General features: G+C 41.3%; 1 protein-coding gene across 5 annotated transcripts in view; it reads right to left on the bottom strand.

Annotated features, from left to right (window-relative positions):
* The window catches only part of SORBS2 (sorbin and SH3 domain containing 2), a 216,773-nt gene that overhangs the window by 94,868 nt on the left and 103,508 nt on the right, over positions 1–18,397 (bottom strand). For 2 of the 5 annotated variants that reach the window (XM_063135631.1, XM_063135629.1), the window contains exons 3-6: positions 18,042–18,091; positions 12,917–13,009; positions 9,409–9,435; positions 6,050–6,105 (exon numbers count right to left, since the gene is read on the bottom strand). In XM_063135631.1, coding sequence (XP_062991701.1) covers positions 6,050–6,105; positions 9,409–9,435; positions 12,917–13,009; positions 18,042–18,051 — 186 coding nt within the window. In that variant the 5' untranslated portion in view covers positions 18,052–18,091. Of the gene's footprint in view, positions 1–4,403; positions 5,016–6,049; positions 6,175–9,408; positions 9,436–12,916; positions 13,010–18,041; positions 18,092–18,397 lie in introns of all 5 variants that reach the window. The other 3 variants (XM_063135628.1, XM_063135630.1, XM_063135627.1) reach the window with 2 other exon arrangements.

The following is an 18,397-nucleotide window of genomic DNA, read 5'->3' as shown; positions in this document are numbered from 1 at the left end:
CGGAAGTTTGGAACAACATTCATCCCCCCTTTTCACTATTACATAAGACATGCCTGTAACATATGACATTGCCTTTTTCATATGAAGACAACTAATTCTTCACAGAAGCAACTAATTTAATACTTTGTTCGCACTCTAATGACACCTTGAACTTTTCTCAGATCTGGCTGGCTACGGGTGTCTAATTTTGTTATTTAATGAAATAGACAACTCAATTGAATGCAGATCAATACATTACATACTGGAGACACAGTCTGACTCTTTTCCTGTTAGTAAATACACATTTTCTCAGCTCCTTGGCAAAATGCTGAAAGTCCCCACCTGATCTTCTTACCAAAAAGGCTGATTCACGTTACCCAGAAGCAGAGAAATATGTGTGAGTGGCTCATGCATCTTGTATGAAGTGAGCCTGTAGTGAGATCCAAGAGTACTATTGGTTATTTGGGGCCAACAAGTCACATGATGGATGATGAGCCTTGAAAGCTATTCCACCAGACAATAGAGGCAGGGAAGCAAAAGAAGGTGCTTCTTTCCTCATTTCCAGTCAAACTGGACCTGAGCTTACATTTTACCAAGAAGTTTCCAAAAGAAATGTTTCTACAAAACCTGGCAGTTTTGGAGACTGCTAAAAGCAGCTCTTTATTGGAATGCAAATCTCCAGAGGATGCAAGTAAAAATATGCCCACTTGCTTTTTCACTGTGTGGCCCTCACAATGTGGCATTTTTGACTCACTCCAGTTTCTCAGAGCAGTGGCAGAATGATGAAAAAGGCCTGGCTCAGCTTGCTGTCCAAACTAATCACCTCTTGCTCATTTAAAAGTCCCTCTGCAGATTGGCAGAGATGCTTTGATGGCCTCCATCGTCCTAATCACCTTGGCTGGGATCCAAATTGCCCTATGGGATTTTCTCTCTCTTTTCTTCTGTTTCGAACAACAGATCCCCATACCATGTTGCAGACTACTTTGGAAATGGACTTCTGTTTCAAAGAGGGCTTCTATTCTAGAAATGCCAGTTTAATCCCACCTTGGGGACACAAGTCGAGTTACACTGACCTTTGGAACCTGGCTTTGAGGAGCAGGAGCCAAAGCTGCCTTTCCAGCAATGGCAATAACTGCTAGCATAACGGGATGCTGGTGCTTTCTTAGAGCAGTTGGAAACTATCCAAAATGCAGGATTTCCAGAATTGTACAAGTCAGTAGAGAGTTCACAGAGGGGAGCTCCACTGACTTGTCTCTTCTGGAAATGCTAGTTTCAGGTAGTTTTATTATTTATTTATTTATTTATTATTGCATTTATATCCCGCCTTTTTTCCTGCAAGGAACCCAAGGCAGCATACATAATCCTCCTTCTCTTCACCTTATCTTCACAACAACTACCCTGTGAGGTGGGTTGGGCTGAGAGTCTGTGACTGGCCCAAAGTCACCCAGTGGATTTCCATGGCCAAGTGGGGACTAGAACCCGGATCTCCTGACTCCCAGTCTGACACTCTAGCCACTACACCACACTGGCTCTCTTAGTTTCTAGGGGTGCTCTAAGAAGCGGTTATTCCTTCTAGCACATGGATGGGGAACTGCAGCCTTGGGACTCAATCTGTCCCTCCTGGGGTCCCAGAAGGAGTCTCCAGAAGGCCATGCCACCTTCCCCTTCCTCCATCCCTTTCCCCCCAACCACTGCTAGTTTGGTGATTTCCTGGCTCCTGCGACCCCATTCTAAAAGGTCAAAATGCCTCTCCTAAGCTACAATATGCTAGTAATGTTTTTGCATTTTTATTCTACTCCTCATCCCCTTTGCCTTCGGCCCCACTGGAATGCGGCCTCCAAGAGCTTCTCCAGAATTAAATCAACCCCTCAGATTGAAAGAGGTTCCCTACCCCTGTGATAGCACAACCTAATGAGTGCGGGAAGATAGCCAGCTTTGGATACTGCCCCACATTTTGATTCTGTGGACTTGGGGCAATAATAACACAACCTCCTTCCAAAAGACCAGCTTTTACCTTGAATAATAAAAACAACACACTAACATTAATATAGTTGTCAAGAAGCCCGCTCCCTGCCCAGCCGGAATGGCTTGGGGAGGGGGCAGCTTTTGCGAATGGGGAGGGGGAGGAAGAAAGTCTCTGCACACGCAATGGCACGTGGGAAGCTTAAGGTGTGGACAGGGCAGATCCTATAAAGGCCTGCCCTGCCAAAGCTCGGCCTCTTACGCTTCTCAGCTCCCACCCTCCCTCCCTTTAGCTAGTATGGGATTAGCCAGTTGCCTCCTTTGGAGGAGGGGCTGAGTAGGAATTTTTACCTGCTAGGTTTTTGCCTACTCCATACTGGAAAATGATTACCGGAGGGTGAATAAATAGGTGAATTAGTTTGGTTGACAGGGGTGTGTGGGAATTTGCATGATATTACAATAGGGATGGTGAGCCCTCTGGCACCTTGTGGTGATTGGCATATCCGGAGGTCCTGCTCCTTGGGGCTGTGCAGCTCTCATGTCAGGATAGGGTGTGCCTTTGGGGACCCTCCTGTCTCATCTACTCAGAGCTCTGCAGCCCTGAGCGGGGATGATGCAGGCCGTTCCCCCCATACATTGAAGTGTAGCTTGAATAAGGGGCCGGGTTTACCCGATCCCTGTGTTCAATTGAGTGGCTTGCCCTTATTGGCAGGCTAGGTGCCTGAAGAAAGGGTATAATAGATTCCTGCACTTTCACATGCAGATCCAGGGAGGGGTGAAGTTCCCTTATTTAAATAAAGAGGCCCTAGTTTTATCCCAAGCTCTGGCGTCTGTGTCTTTATTCTGTGCTTCCTTCTCCACTCGCAACTGTTTCACTTCCCTATAGCTTCTTCTGTATAATGATGTGTTATCATTCTTATATTATTACACCTCGTAACAACCTTGTGAGATAGTTACACTTCTTGGCTCATAAACATCAAATATCATCCATATCATCTCAATTCAGCAGTGGCATCTTTGGAATCATTAGGCAAGGAAGCAAGCAAGATACGGTTAATCCTCCTCCCTCAGTGTCTCACTCCTCTGAGGATGTTATACTTTTAGGTTGACTGGTTATAACAGGGATGTTGAACCTCTTTCAGCCTGAGGGTCAAATGCCATTTTGGAGAAGGGGCAGAGCCAAAATACCAGCATATTTAGAAGGAGGAAAGCACTGCAGAAAAGCTGGAAGACCACCAAACGATTGGTGGTCATGGAAAGAGGGGGCGTGGGGGATTGGAAGAGGGTCAAATTTGGCCCCAGGCCTGCCCCCACCACCCCGTGTTATGAGCTGCTTTTCTCTAAATCATACCATACTGGCTGCTCGCACTTTGTAATATACTTTTTTATGCCAAAAGATCCTACATAAATAATAAAATAATACTTATACAAAACAACAGAAGTAAAAGGGGAATTCAAGTACCTCCCCTGCGGAAGTGCAGAGACAGATCACAGACTTCTTATTTATTTATCAGTCCATGGCCAATTGGAAGCGCAATGTTTAGAATCCAAACAGGATTCTGTGCAAAGTACTTCTGTGTACATACGTGGGTGGGAGGGAAATGTTTTTTGTTTTCCCTATTCAGCAGTGGCCCCTTGTCTAGGGTAACCATATGAAAAGGGGACAGGGCTCCTGTATCTTTAACAGTTGTACAGAAAAGGGAATTTCAGCAGGTGTCATTTGCATGCATGTAGCACCTGGTAAAATTCCTCTTCATCACAACAGTTAAAGCTGAAGGCGCCTTGCCTTCTTTTGTATCTGGTCAGGAGGTCAGGGCTCCTGCAGCTTTAACTGTTGTGATGAAGAAGAGATTCCACCAGGTGCTGCATGCATACAAATGACACCTGAGGAAATTCCCTTTTCTGTACAACTGTTAAAGATACAGGAGCCCTGCCCTCCATTTCATATGGTCACCCTACCCTTGTCATTAATGGAAAGCCACAGTAGAGTCCAAAATCCTTTGACCTTTGGAAGCAGCTTTTTAAGATGTACAGATCTGTGGTAGGAAGGGATCACTGAGAAGTTCTCATGGACATCCGCACATGGCTCTTTAGATCCTGGACACTTCCTTTAAAAGGCACAGTGCCTTCAAGTAGTGTCATTCAGAAGGCGCATCACTTGATATCTAGTGGGGTGTCTTCCCCACAGGACATAATTTTGCAATATCTAGGATTCAATGCTCTCTTAATATGTGTCTGAAAGTCACTCTGTTCTCTCCTTTCTCCACGCACTAAGATGGGCCAGAAACATATTTCAAAACCAATAAGAAATAAATAGTGCAACACTATTTTTAATATGGTGACAGGTAGTTTTACCCAGGAATTGTAGTCACTAGTCAGAGCCAAGTGAGTATACTAAATAGAAAAAGGTTAGGTGACACAAGATAGATCTAAAACAAAAAGAAGAGAAAAATGTAATATACCACATTGCATTCTGCGGACTGTGCAGAAGGAACTGTAGACATTGGTTGCATATTGTTTGGAGGCATCTTGGAAGTGTCTGGAGAAAGCCTAAGTGGATGTTGTTGGCTTTCAGGTGCTGCTCTATTACCAGGGATGGGAGCTATCTGAATGGAGAGAGATGCTTTGTGTATCTCAGGCACAGGGTTACAGGCAGGTGAAGCAGGCCTCTGTGGAGTTGCTGATGCTTCAACAGGCACAGGCTGTTGCTGTGTACGACAAGGAACACTGCTAGATGCATTTCGTGCCCGAGTTAATTTCAGGGCAGAAACTCTACGCTTTTGAGACTGTTGCTTGTGGCCTTGACGAACAGTAGTTCTAATGCCAGCTATTGTTTTTGTGCTAGAAACCAAGGCCAGCGGCTTAGTAATTTTGTGTGTGTAAGATACACTTGTGTTAGATTTTTTAGAATACACTGTCTTCCGAAGAAGCTCCTTGTTAGTACAGTAGTCAGCATCAGGAGGAGATTTCTTAGGTTGTTTGGTTGTTATGGACCAGGAGTTACTTTCACTCTTCTTGTGATTAGTTATTCCAGATCTACCAAAACTTTCTTTCCTAGGAGGTAGTGGGGGTGCCTTATTTGCCAAAAGCATCCACGCAATGAAATAATATTACAGGAGAAAGAGAGAAAGCAAAACATTAGCAAGAAAGTAAACTGAGTTAAGACATGTCACTTTAAATAGACGCACTGATACAAATCCAACTAAAGTAATACAAGATTTTGAATCAGGCCTCAACAAACTTTGATATTCCAGACTGCAATATATTATTGTGATATCTGGAAAACCAGCATGCATCTACTGACAGTGCAATGCTACACCTCTCTACTCAGACGTAAGCACTTTCTCCCAGGTACGTATGTATAGGATTGCACCATAAGAAACCACTGGGTGGTCAATGCTGACATATTACTACAAAGCATCCCCACCCCATCTTTGGATCAATATTACAGAGATTATCAGAACTACAATGTTGAAATTGCAGAGACAAAAAAAAACCCTATTTTGATCATGCACAAGGTAGATCATTGCAACCAACAGATTATTCTGATGGGAATGAACGTATATCCCTTTAATGCTTCTGATTTAAAGTATCAGAAATAGTAGGGGAAATGGAATTCTAATTTCAAATTACTTGAAAAATGGATAAATGTTTTCAAATTAGTCTCAACTCAATTAATTTTTGGTAGCATGATTCAACTGCATTGCAGTTCTGTTAAGCAGGGTCCCTCTAACAAAATTTTATATGAATTGCAACCTAATTCCCCCTCCCCATAAATAAATATTTTTGAAATGTGAAGCATTAAAAAAGGGCAATTGGATAAGGCATATATTCTAAACCTTATGAACATTTCATAGCTGTGTGCTTTACTCCTTGAAAGGAATGTAAGTATATGAGAGAACCAGCAGGTCTGCATCCAAACCAGTTTAACATACACATGGATGGCCAAAATAGAGATCATACCACAGACTGATACAAGAAACATTAAGGAAGCATCCTGAAAACAACCATCTGAAGGAAATTGACCCTACCTATTTTGTGAAATCACAGTATTGAACTTTAGAACTCCACATAAACTGAAAGTGAGCGTACATAGCTGCCATTTTACCTGAGTTGGTGATTTCTTTTCTTGTAGATTTGGCCGGACACTTCGAAAGCCTTTGGCTGCAAGAGAGGAGCTGCTAGTGTCTCCATTCAGTGTCTCTCTACTCCCATTGTTAAATGATCTCCAAGCTTTTATATGAAAAGAAATCCAAGCAAATTTATTTCTGATAAAAGAGTTGTTGTGATTATGTAACAAGTGAAATGAGGGTGTGTATGTCTGGGTTCTGTTTCTTTTAACAGTGATCTAAATCTACATACGGTAATATAGAAGCAGGCACCAATGTGAAAAACCGAAGGGATAAAATGTGTATGAGTCAGAAACAAAGGGCAGATGCATACTATTAGCTACAGCAGAAGGAAAAATGAGACCAATCTATTGGCTCAGCAGGGACCAAACCACTATTTTGATCCTCCTTTTTTAGAGCTGTTTCCCTCAGTAGTCATTCCGCTGCCATCCCCTTTCCATCCTGTCTATTAGAACGTAAACCTTTGGGTAAGGATTGTATAGTTTTTTAAAAAAATGTTAGGGAATCCTCCTCCTCCTCCTCCTCCTCCTCCTAGGAAATTAGTAGAAAGATTGCTGCAAAGATTGCTGGCCAGGATTTCATGAAGAATCAACTTTCTATGAAACAGTAAGCGTGTAATTATTTATTTCTGTAATAATCTCGAAGGCTGCAATCCTATACCCATTTACCTGTGGGTAAGCTCCCTTGAACTCAATGGGACTTGCTTCTGAGTAGACATGTACAGGATTGCGCTGTCAATGTAGCATAATGGCTGCAGTGTTGACTTTGGTGATGGGAAATCTAGGTTCCAGTTACCCCGAATTGAGATGCTTCACTTGTTGGCATTGCACAAGTCATTACTTCTCAGCCAAACCTGCTTCTCAGACTAGATGTGTGGATTGTTCTATCTGTGGTCTTTCAGAAACAGGCTGAGACCTTCTTGTAACACCACCCTCTTTATTCAGCCTTCCAGTACTTTCTTTACCACAGTGTGTAGTGCTCTTTATTGCCCCCTCTGGTAGCCTGAGAGAATGAATCCTTGCCTATTTCCATCTATTACAGGGATAAAATGAGGAAAACCCCATGCGTGACTTCAGCTCTTGAGAAGATATAAATGCCACAGATAATAATAAAAATTACTCAAATCAGAATAATGAGTTCTATCCAATGGTGCAGTTTCACCAGTGTAAGGGAACTGCTGGGAGAATGGATTTCCCCTCCCACCCCCGCAGCCCCCAAATATGCTCTGGAGCATTAGAGGACCCTCCAGAGCAGTGGGCTTTTGCTCACACAAGGTTGGGTCCAGCCCAATATTCTTAAATTCTGAATACACTCAGACTTACTCAAATATTTCAGCATTTTTTCATAGGTAATGTTACAGGGGCAGGTTCAAGGTGATATTATTGACATATAGGGCCCTAAACAACCTGGGACCAGGCTATGGAGGGAGCGGCTTCTCTCATATAAATCTGCCCGTTCGTTCACTTAAGATCTACAGATCAGGGCCTTCTGATTGCCCCTTTGACAATTCAGGAACATTTGATTGCAACCCGCCTTTTGAATTCTCTCCCCACTGCAGAGTGACGGGTACCAATCTTGACGGTGTTTCAGGGCCAGCTGAAAACGCGTCTGCTTAGCCAAGCAGCTGACGATTTTAATACATAGCTTAGTAGATTTGTTTTTTTGTTTGCTGTTATCTTTGTATTTTATATGAATGGTTATTTTAATGAATTTTGTACACCACCCTGTGATTTGATAATGAAGGTCAGTATATAAAATATTTACAATAAATAAAAATAAATAAATAAATAAATTTATTATTTATTTAGAATATTCATATACCGCTCCCCATTGAAAAATATCGGAGCGGTGTACAAGGTAAAATGAAAATAAAAACAGAATAAAACAGTTAAAACAAAATTTAAAAGAAGCAATAACAGTAATCCAAGGCTGCATGTTAAAGAAAGGCTTCTTGGAATAAAGATATTTTCAGGAGGCGCCGAAAGGAGTACAAGGTTGGCGCCTGCCTGACCTCCATAAAATATGTTTATTTGTCATGTTTGGGCTGATTCATATGTGCATCTGCCTCTATTCAATCACTTCAGGGGTGCACTCATAATAAGAGCTAGTTGTTATGAGCAAGTCACAGGGCTTCTAGCAAACAAAGGTGGCCCCGAATAATACTTAAACTTCTATGGATTCCTTGTGTTCACAAGCAGCAAGCTGGCAATGAAATGCAGTAAAATGAGGGAAACTCACGTCACATGTTGAGTATCCCTATAGGTTATGGGGGAGAGAAAAGGAAAGGACAAGTTGCTGATGATTTTGATGGTCTTTATGTAGCCTTCGTGATGTCTAGTACCATCCTTGTGCAACTGATTCAAGTTGGAACAAAGTAGATTTAGTTTATGCCAGATTCAAACAAGCATTTGACATATTTTGTTTTTTTATTATTAAAATATTGTCTCGTTTTTTGGGGGAGGGGTGTAAGAATGAAGTGTGCCCCAATTTTAATTCTGAAAAAAGTGTACCTCACCTATCAAATATTTGGAAAACACAGTGGCTTAGATGGAAAGAATGAGAACCCTAGAACGTTTATGCACAGCTTCATTTAGACAGCAGGGACTATTCATAACTATAAAAATAATTAAGGGCGCAATCCTATGCTTGCTTAGACAGAAAATAAGGTCCCCCAACACCCAGCATTCCCAAGTCAGCTGGCTGGGGAATGCTGGGAGTTGTAGGACTTTTTTTTTTTACTTCTCTAAACATGCACAGGGTTGTGTCTTAAATTGTCTAACAGATTACCCAGAGAAATTGTAGAATACCTATTCTACAGATGTTTAAGAGAAGATTTTAAGAGGGCAGCGGACACAGCATGGATAATTCTATAGACTGTAACCTACCACTGGAAAGACAGGTTGTTACTCCATTGCTGGATGAGGTATAATTTGAACCAGTTTTTATCACTTGCAGTACTTTTAGCTATTAATAAACCTGCTAACTCCTGTAACCAATCTCATTTCCTCTGTTTCCCTGCTGCTTCCTAACTGAAAAAGATAACAGCACTTCTTGGAATGTAATGTAGGGTCTTCTTTTGGTAAGTCATCTGGATTTAAGCAAGCCATGAAGAAAAGGAGCAAAAATTGGACTATTGTGATCCATTAGACAAAGCTCAGCACAATGTAATAGAAAGGCTTTAGGCTACACAGACAGACAATCTCTAGTTCTATGTTTAGACTGATCTCAAGATTAGTAAGGTTTATGTAGGGAAAAATTGGCAGGTACAAGCATGCCTTTGTTTATTCCACTCGCAAGCATTACTATTATGTTCACCCTTTAAAAAATAAGTATTTACCTGAATCTGGTGACTGGGAATCAAGTCCTAGAAATAGAAAGTATCAAAGTTAATGTGTGGGAAGTTCAGCTAGCATTCTTACTACATGTCCATTAATTTCAGGGCAATTTACTTACCAAAAATCATTGGTGCGCTGAAGTTAAAAGGCACTACTACACCACTACTACTATGTAGCTCTTTCTTCTAAAGTCCTTAATTTTAATTCGAGAGTAGGCCCAACTGAACTTGAATTTAGTTTGAATTTACTTCAAACTAAATAAGCATAAGATCAGGCTGGATGGCTTATTCTGTTCCTTCAGACTCCCTCTGATGTTTTAGATCACAGACTGAGCTCAACCGTCTGTAACCCAAAATATCAGTGGGTCAGCCCATTCTTACTCCAATTTTATACTGCCCTGATTTGGACACAACACTAAACCATAGTTTAGTGCTACAGGAAAGAGTCTTGGGCTCACACACCATTTTCTTCCACCAGTACAGCTCCAAGGCAATTGGAAGCATCCACTTCCCTTTTTAAAGTAATTATGGTTTGTTATGGTGAACATGGACAAACTATATTTGGTTAAAACTATGGTTTATTAACAAGCCAGGATCATAAACCAGTTTGATCCTGGCTTGTTTCAATAAACTATAGTTTAAACTAAGCACAGTGCCTTTTTTTCTGACATTAACAACAAACAGAGGTTAGTTTAAAAAAATTGAAGTGGATGCTTCCAATCTTCCCTTCATGGTTGTGTTGGAATGGGAAAGCGACAATTGCATGAACCTGAAAAACTAGTGAAACAGTGAGACATGTTGGTCTATTGTCAGCAACAGTATTTATAGTGCATTACAGATAGTTTTGTAGGCCATTTTAAAGGAGCCACTCTTGCTATAGGAATGAATCTCTGTAAAGCAACTAAATGGTAATTGGTATATTTGAAAAGAGCATGTTTTCACATTGAAGAAACATATTTACCCTTTGCAAATTTCGTACTGCTTGCTTAGAAGACAGCTACAAAGCATTGATTAAGCAGAATTACATTTCCCATCTGCTACCTATGCACAACTCAGGAGATCACAACAGAGGTAAAGCAATGCTTATGGCTCCATTACATCACACATCCTGAACAAGATTTCAGATTTACTGTTATTCTGCTCATTCTGTTCTATTTGATCATTGCTTTATTAGAAAGAAGATAAAAGTAAAAGATGCTGTTCTTCCTTTTCAATGCATGTGCGTTTTGCAAGCTATTGCAATATGAAAATGTAAATACAGATTTTTCTTAAAGAGCCATCTTACTTTCAAAGTTAACACTAATGGCTGGTAATTGGCAATTTACTGACAGTTTTTCTTGATGGATAGATACGTTACTTTACCCACATAATTGAGCTGTAGATGATGAACATATGGAATCGGGGAGTAATGGTTGTTGTCAACATTTTTTCCTCACTTCCCTGGGTTACTTCCAAATGCAAATTCTAAAAAAAACACCCTGCTTTTTAGTGTTAGTAAAAAAATGGACTTAAACCTTTAAGAAAGACATGGCTCCTATCATTTTGCCATTGTAAACGTTTAAAATGGAGAGCTGCTTTTCCCAGCTTGACAGTTGCCATGGCGAAACTTAGCCAAGGATGAAATTTTATGGCCAAAGCAGTGTTAATTTCTCAAATCTAGTTTGTGCTTTCTAACAGCCAACGGGAAGATTTTTCAACCCAACATTCTAAAGGGCACTCAAAATACGGCAAATGCTACATTGCTTCCAATTTGGTGATGAAGCATGAAAGCGACTTGCTATAAAAAAATTGGTCCAAATGTTCATATATCTTGTGATATAATGCTAAGTGTTATGGGACACTTGCAGTGTTGTTTTAGAGAGAATATTACACTGTTTCTCTCCCCACCCGTTTTTTTCTTTTTCTTTTTGGCCAAGGGGTTTAAAACTGTTTCTTTCTAGCTGAACAAACACAGTGATAAAATAGAAAAAGTAAAGACAGTATTCTATTTCATCATACAGCCAGCTCTCCCACCCTTTTTGGGCACATTACTTGTCGTGGTATGTTTGCCCTTAAAGTAGCTTAGTCCTACTAAATATTGCTATGCTCTTGTTTGTACAACACCAATGGTAATGATGCACAGTGGTGTGACTAAGTGTTCCTCCCCTCTCTGGTGCCCTTCACACGCAGAGTATTTGAGCAGGGACCTCTTACTAATGTCTGACTGTGGGTCCTCCTCCCATGATTTCTCTCTCTCAAAGAGGAGGCAAGGTGAGTAACCATGAACCTCAGTAATCTGCCTGGAGGCCCTGCCATACCTTCCAGCTCCTCCAATGTGTGAGGGTCACTACTGTTACTGGTAACATATGAACCAGAGTGAACTGCCCAGCACATCAGTGGTTGGATTTAGGTATATTTACACCAAACTAATGGCCCAGTGCCGTGAGCAAGCATTACCTTCTGAGCTGGGACAGAGCCATCTATACTGATGATCCAAGGAAGCCTCTATCACAGAGGGCTGGATTCCATTTTGAAAAAGCTTTCAGGGACCACATTCCAGTGGTGGGACCAAAGGCAAAAGGGATGGTGCAAAAAAATTAATTAAAAAGAATCCCCAAACACCATCTTATTTTCGCTTAAAGCTCTTACTGCCAATAACTAAGCCCTTAGCAGAGGTAGTTGAACCTTTTAGATTGGGGGAAAAAACTGTACAAAAGCTGGGAGACCACCAAATGATGGGTGGTTGGGGGAAAGGGAGGTGGGGCCTTCTGGGGAATCCTGTAGAGCCGTATTGGGTCTCCCAGGGGGTCGACTTAGCTCTGCACAGTGAATAGGGATACTTGTGGCTGACAGGGGCTTGCGGAGACGGTGGTGCCACCTCTGAAGGGCCATTATAATAGTAAGAGTACTTCCGGATGAAGGATTTCTTGGGTTGACTGAACACATGCCAGCCACATAAAGACTGGGCCAGTCCCTATGCTAGCTCAAATGGCAAAACAGGGGGTTAGCAAGGTAAGTATGAATAGCAAAGTCCAAATAATGGATTGTGGTAGAGATATTGAGAGAAATCCTGCACAACCGTGTACGCCTTTTGTTTTGGTAGAATTCCTTCCTGCTTCCTCTACATTTTATTTTGTAAAATGAGAGGTTGCCAAGGATGTACCTGCCTATCACTATCACCTTTTGACCTGGAAGCACCTCATTAAGTGTGAATATCTGAACAGCATGGGTTATGGCTGCTCAGGGAAAGGCTCACACCACTCAAAGACTAATGTTCCACATTAATCCTGAGACTGAAACTATGTTCTGGAGGTGAGCTCAGATAAGTTCTGGTTCAAATTAGACCACCTGTTAAATGTGAAGTTACACAAGTCAGAGTTCAGGAAGATCCCATATGAACACAACCTAAGATTACATTATTGGATCAAAAACATTTGCAGGTGACTCTGATATCCAGCTCTAACACAAAGCTGTACAAAAACACAACACAATGGCATTCAAGGGTGGCATTTCACGGTTAATATAGTTATACCTGCAGTCAATAGGTTCGGAGAACTCTGAACTCTCTTCACGGCTGTTAATTTGACAGACATGGCAGCACGTTTGCGAGCGCACCCACCACTATCTGAAAGCACAAAACGACACAGGCACAGGCCCACAACATAGCGAGCAAGCACATGCAACAGATTTAAGTAAGATAGGCAAATGTGAACATTAATTCATGCAGTTAGAAATTGCTGTGGATCCTTAGGGATTTGGGTGTACATACCAAAGTACTGAGGAAGCTGTGGTTAACTAATGTACTGTCATTCCAAAGAATAGATGAGCCAAGAGACTTAGGATGTGCTTTCCAGTATTGGAAAAACCACTTGTGTGTAACAAAAGGACTAAAATGGAGGATTCAAATTGGCACAATCTTCTCAATAAAAGGCAAGACCAGGTCAGTTCTTTACATTTCCTTCGTCACAACTGTGCTTATGCCTGGGTGGCCAGTGGGTAATAGAAAACTCTTGATTATGTTCTCTGGAATGCAGGGAGCTGCAGAGTTGTTTGCATGTGCCTTTGATAAAAGTGCAGAAAATGACTTTCTCTCGTGGCTGGGATGGTACTGCAGAGCAGAATTTAGCTGAAGAGACAAAGGAGCCCAAAAGCTTTAAACCCTTTCTGGTGCATTGGATGTGCTCAAAATCCCTTTTGAGCTATTCCTATCTCATTGATCAGGTGGGTTTGGTTGTACACCATTTTATGTGGCCTATTCTTTGTGAAGAAACAAGGTCAGCACCATCGTGATGTCTCACCACTTTTGAAATTCCCAGCTCAGGGAATCAATGCTTTTTTTATATACATCAGGGGAACCTGAAGGTGAATCTCTGCTGTGAGACCCAATGTAGAATCCATCCTGAAGCAATCAGAAATGTAGTATTACATTTGCCTTAAATATTTGGGATATTATACTTCCCCTATACTTTATGGCAGGGCTGCAGAAATGATTTTAGGTGGAGAACCAGGCATTCCGTAAGCTAGGGGATGTAAATGGGAGTGGCTACAACCACTGGTGTCAGTGGACATGGTCACACACACACACGTCATCAACCATCCTATTTTTCACTCTTCCTCCTGGCCCAGTTCCTGTTGTTATCTCCAATCTGAGATCAGAGATAACAGGGGGGATTCCTTCCGGGGGGGGGAGGGATTCCTCCATTGGGCAGGGCTTGGCTCCAATCCCCAATCCCTGGAGGAACCCTAGGAGGCTCCATGGGCTGGACTGGGGACCCCAGCAGGCCAGAATAGGCCTGTGGGCTGGGGGATTCTGTACCCCTGCTGTACGGCATAATCCCTCATACAATAATTATATATGAATTCTACTTTTACGACAGGGAAGCTATCTGCATAGGGCATGTCTACTGAAGCTAATGGAGGTCCAGTTGCACTGATTACAATGTAACATTTGCATGACATGACAGCCCACCTTGTCTTAATTTATTCATGGGGGCTGTCGTGTTGTGCTGGGTGCCCATGATTGCTCAGCTTGCCGTGTCATATGAACCCAGGCAGCAGGGGTTGTTTGAGAGTTGTTTTAGGGTTATACAACGCCCGAATAACTCATGGCTTCTAAATTAACCCATGGTGGGCTGTCGTGACATGTGTCGCTGCCATAGCAAATCAAACGCTCTACACATTAAAGGTAGGCAACTTTTATAGGGATAGAGCCCATCTAATCATTCAGCCATAGAAGAGTAGAGTTCCCACCAGACATAGGTGGAATTTGGAGCAATGATTGTGGCAGAGCTGAACCTCTAGAGTGCATTCTATTGGGAGTTTAGGAAATGCTCCTCAGAACTGATGGCTATGAGGTGCACAGAGCCTGCAGCTTTATTTTGCCTATTACTATGCAACAGCAACATATCAGATAAATTGCAAGATATTTGCATCATGATGAATTAGCATTAAGAAAGTTAAGCCTCATAGATTTTTGCAGCCCCTATTCTATGCATGCTTTTACTGTATTTATGTCTCATTTATTATAAAGCAGTTGGCTTATTCAATCATTTTTAAATTAGATGCATTTATCATGCATATTATCCTTGTATACTCCAGCTTGAAATATTTATGGGGGACACTGAGGACCCATTATAGCAAATTAACTTTGACCCATTCATTATCCATCTGTGAAAAAAAGGCAGTTACGCGAGTTTGCATATTGCTAAGGCATTTATGTGGTAAACAGTCCTAAACACTTTATAACCCGATTCTTTGAAATGTTGTCTTCTGATAGAAAGCATCAGGATATATGCAGTTTGGTCAATGCTAAGGTATTTGCATTAAAGCCAATTTAAAAGTTAGGGACAGAATTTCTGTTTACTTCTAGTTAGAGTCACTTTAGATCCCAGACAGATGTGTCATCTCTGCAAAATACTGTACTAAAAGTATCATCGCAGATATTCCTGTAAACTCTTAAAATGTCTATAGGCTTTTAGTTCTTCCAGGTGGAAGAGGCAGCACAGCAGTTGTGTTTTAGTGAACCCTTCATCTCTTTAAATAAAATATATTGACAATGGCATATATATGTAAAGGCAAATAGGGACTCCTGGGGCAGGATCCAACGGGGTGCTTATTATGCCCCTGCTGATTCCTTTCCATCCTGCAGATTCCTTTCCGCAAGCAGTGGGTCCTGCCAATTCTGTTGTGCAAATGGGTCCCACTGCTCACACAAGGGAGATTTAGCGCTTCTTAGGGGGAGCCCAAAAATGCGTGGAAAAGAATCATTTCTGGAAGGAGGCAGGTCAGTGGAGCTCCCATATGCTGGATCTGCTGACCTGACTCCTTCCAGAAATGAGAATTTCCATTCATTTCGGGTTGCCCCATAAGTGATAAATCACTATGGCACAAGCAGCGGGGGCAGCTCGTGCAATGGAATTGGTAGGGCATAAGAGAATTGGCAGGGGCATAAGTGCCCCATCAGAATCTGGAAGGAGACAAGAGAAAGCAAACAGAAAGGAGGAGGCCGAACCCCAGACCTGGTTTGCAAACAAGTTGAAGAATTTAGCTCTGAGTCCCGAATCTGCCTGATTAATAGGGTGAAAAGGAGGATGAAAAGGAGGACAGGGCTCCTGTATCTTTAACAGTTGCATAGAAAAGGGAATTTCAGCAGGTGTCATTTGTATATATGGAGAACCTGGTGAAATTTCCTCTTCATCACACCAGTTAAAGGTGCAGGTGCCCTGCCCTCTTTTAAATCTGGTCACAGTACAGCTGCAGTATAGTTCCTGCAGCTTTAACTGTTGTGATGAAGAGGAAATTTCACCAGGTGTGACATGCATAGAAATGACACCTGCTGAAATTCCCTGTTCTATGCAACTATTCAAGATACAGGAGCCCTGTCCTCTTTTTCATATGGTCACCCTACTGATTAAGGTTCAGGTATCTCTTGTGGATCCATACACAGTTCTAATGTTTACAATAGTATTGCATCAGGTTGTACTGAACACTTTTAGGATCAGACTACTGACGTCTGAGGGCTTTGTCATGTGCTGTGAGTCAGAAATAGAGTCAATCAATGAGAAATTAATACTATCCTCCGGTGCTGACAGGGTACTGCACTTGAGCCAGCTGGAGCTATTTTGATGCAAGCACCTTGCTGTGTTCTGTTTTGGGCCTCCTGCTTTTGGCATTGTGCTAGTTTGAGCTTGGGCAGGAGGGAGAATGGCTGGATAGTCCTGCCAAAAAGCAAGAATTGGATTAGTTGGCTTTTAAGTCCCTCCTAACCTGCAATTCCAAAACTGTCTATAGGCAATGTCTATAGGCTGGATTAAAGTTGGGAGAAGTGGAAGATCTCTTTTTGTAGTGCATAGCTTAAGAAATGATCACGATCCAGCCTCAATCATTATTTGTGACTGCTACAAAACTTGCTCTTTGGCACATACTGAGGACTGAGGGGAGGGGAAGGGCCCTTCATTCTGCACCAGGCTTTGATGGTACTCAGAAACAGTGATAAGGATTCTTGCTGCTTCCGGGTCTCTCTGAAGCTCAGTGCAAAGAGAGATTGAGCACTTCCATGAATTATCTTTGCATTCCAGAATTATCTAAGCTTTCTCTCCCACCTGGCATGAGTGAGGTACCTCTCACCCCCAAGTTTCCTGTAACATGCAGAAACTTTGTGTGTGGCGAGTCCCTCTCTGAGCAATGAGTAACTAGGGGCAAATGGGTACCTCAAGTACTGCCCTTGAAATCGCATACTTAAGGACTGCCTTTTCCCATACGTTTCCTCCCATGTATTCTGTTCAACACTTGAGGTCCTGCTTCACCCTCCTTCCTTGCTAATTGAGGTACAATGTGTGAGCACGAGGAACAGGGCTTTTTTGGTAATGGTGCCAACACGTTATATATCACGATATATCTTCCAGTATTTGGTAAAGACCTGGCTCTTTAAACAGGCCTTTGGAAGAAGCTTAACAGATAATATGACTTCTCTGTTGATTCTATTGTTCTATGATTGTATCATGCTGTTTGCAATTGTCTTGTCTATTTGCATCGCTAGACTGTTAGACATTTTGAGTTCCTCTAGTGAAAAAAAGCAGAATAAAAAATTTCTAAAATAAATACATAAATAAATAAGGTTTCCAAAAACGGATTTGTGGATGCCTACTGATTTTTAAACAGAACGGTCTGGAAAGGCATTAATACAAAAGATATGCACATGTATCTGAAACAGCATTTATGAATAGCTATTTAAAATGTTCCCATAAATGTTCCCTAATTCTAAACAAAGCAAGTAAGCAACAACAGAATAATTTTAGAGCTAAACTATACATTGTAAACACAAGTTTCTTGATGTATGCCATTGTGTTAGATTACGTATATGTGCATTATGCTACAATATATTTTACTAAATATCTGAAAATATATTGAAATGGATCACACATACATAAATACATATGCATGTATAAATGCATATATTTACACATACCAACACATCTAAATAAATATACACCGAGAATTCATGTAAACATTGCTGAAAGATCTGATCAGAAGCCATGTAAATAGTTCTACCTTGCATTTGAACTATTTGCTTAACAGAAGAAGTAAAAAATAAAATCCCTTCACATTCATTTGCTCCCCACAAGTGAAACCAACCCACCCTCCTCGAAACTCCATACCTGTATTCATTTTGAATCTGGAAGATTTGCTATTGAAGTCTTCAGTTTTCCTATAGGAAACAAAAACCATTAATTAATTAATTTAATTTAATTAATTTAATTTAATTTAATTTAAGGCAATGGCATGGGATAAAAACACACATATTGGTGTAGGGTCTGGAGAAAGGAGATACTGGTAAATGTTTGTCACAAGTCACATCAACATTCACTGTATTTTTATATGTGCTACTTGTGTCTCCATATAAAACTAATTGGCGAGTCAACCGTTCCTAACCCTATTTGTACATGTTTATGCATTGCTTACAAATATTTTTTTCTGGACTGGAAAGGATGATATATCTGGGCTGCAATCATAA

The sequence above is a fragment of the Elgaria multicarinata genome, chromosome 10 (genome assembly GCF_023053635.1).
Source record: "Elgaria multicarinata webbii isolate HBS135686 ecotype San Diego chromosome 10, rElgMul1.1.pri, whole genome shotgun sequence".
In the NCBI taxonomy this organism is placed as follows: domain Eukaryota; kingdom Metazoa; phylum Chordata; class Lepidosauria; order Squamata; family Anguidae; genus Elgaria; species Elgaria multicarinata.
The sequence above is the reverse complement of the archived record's forward strand: the minus strand, read 5'-3'. Positions and strand labels throughout refer to the sequence as shown.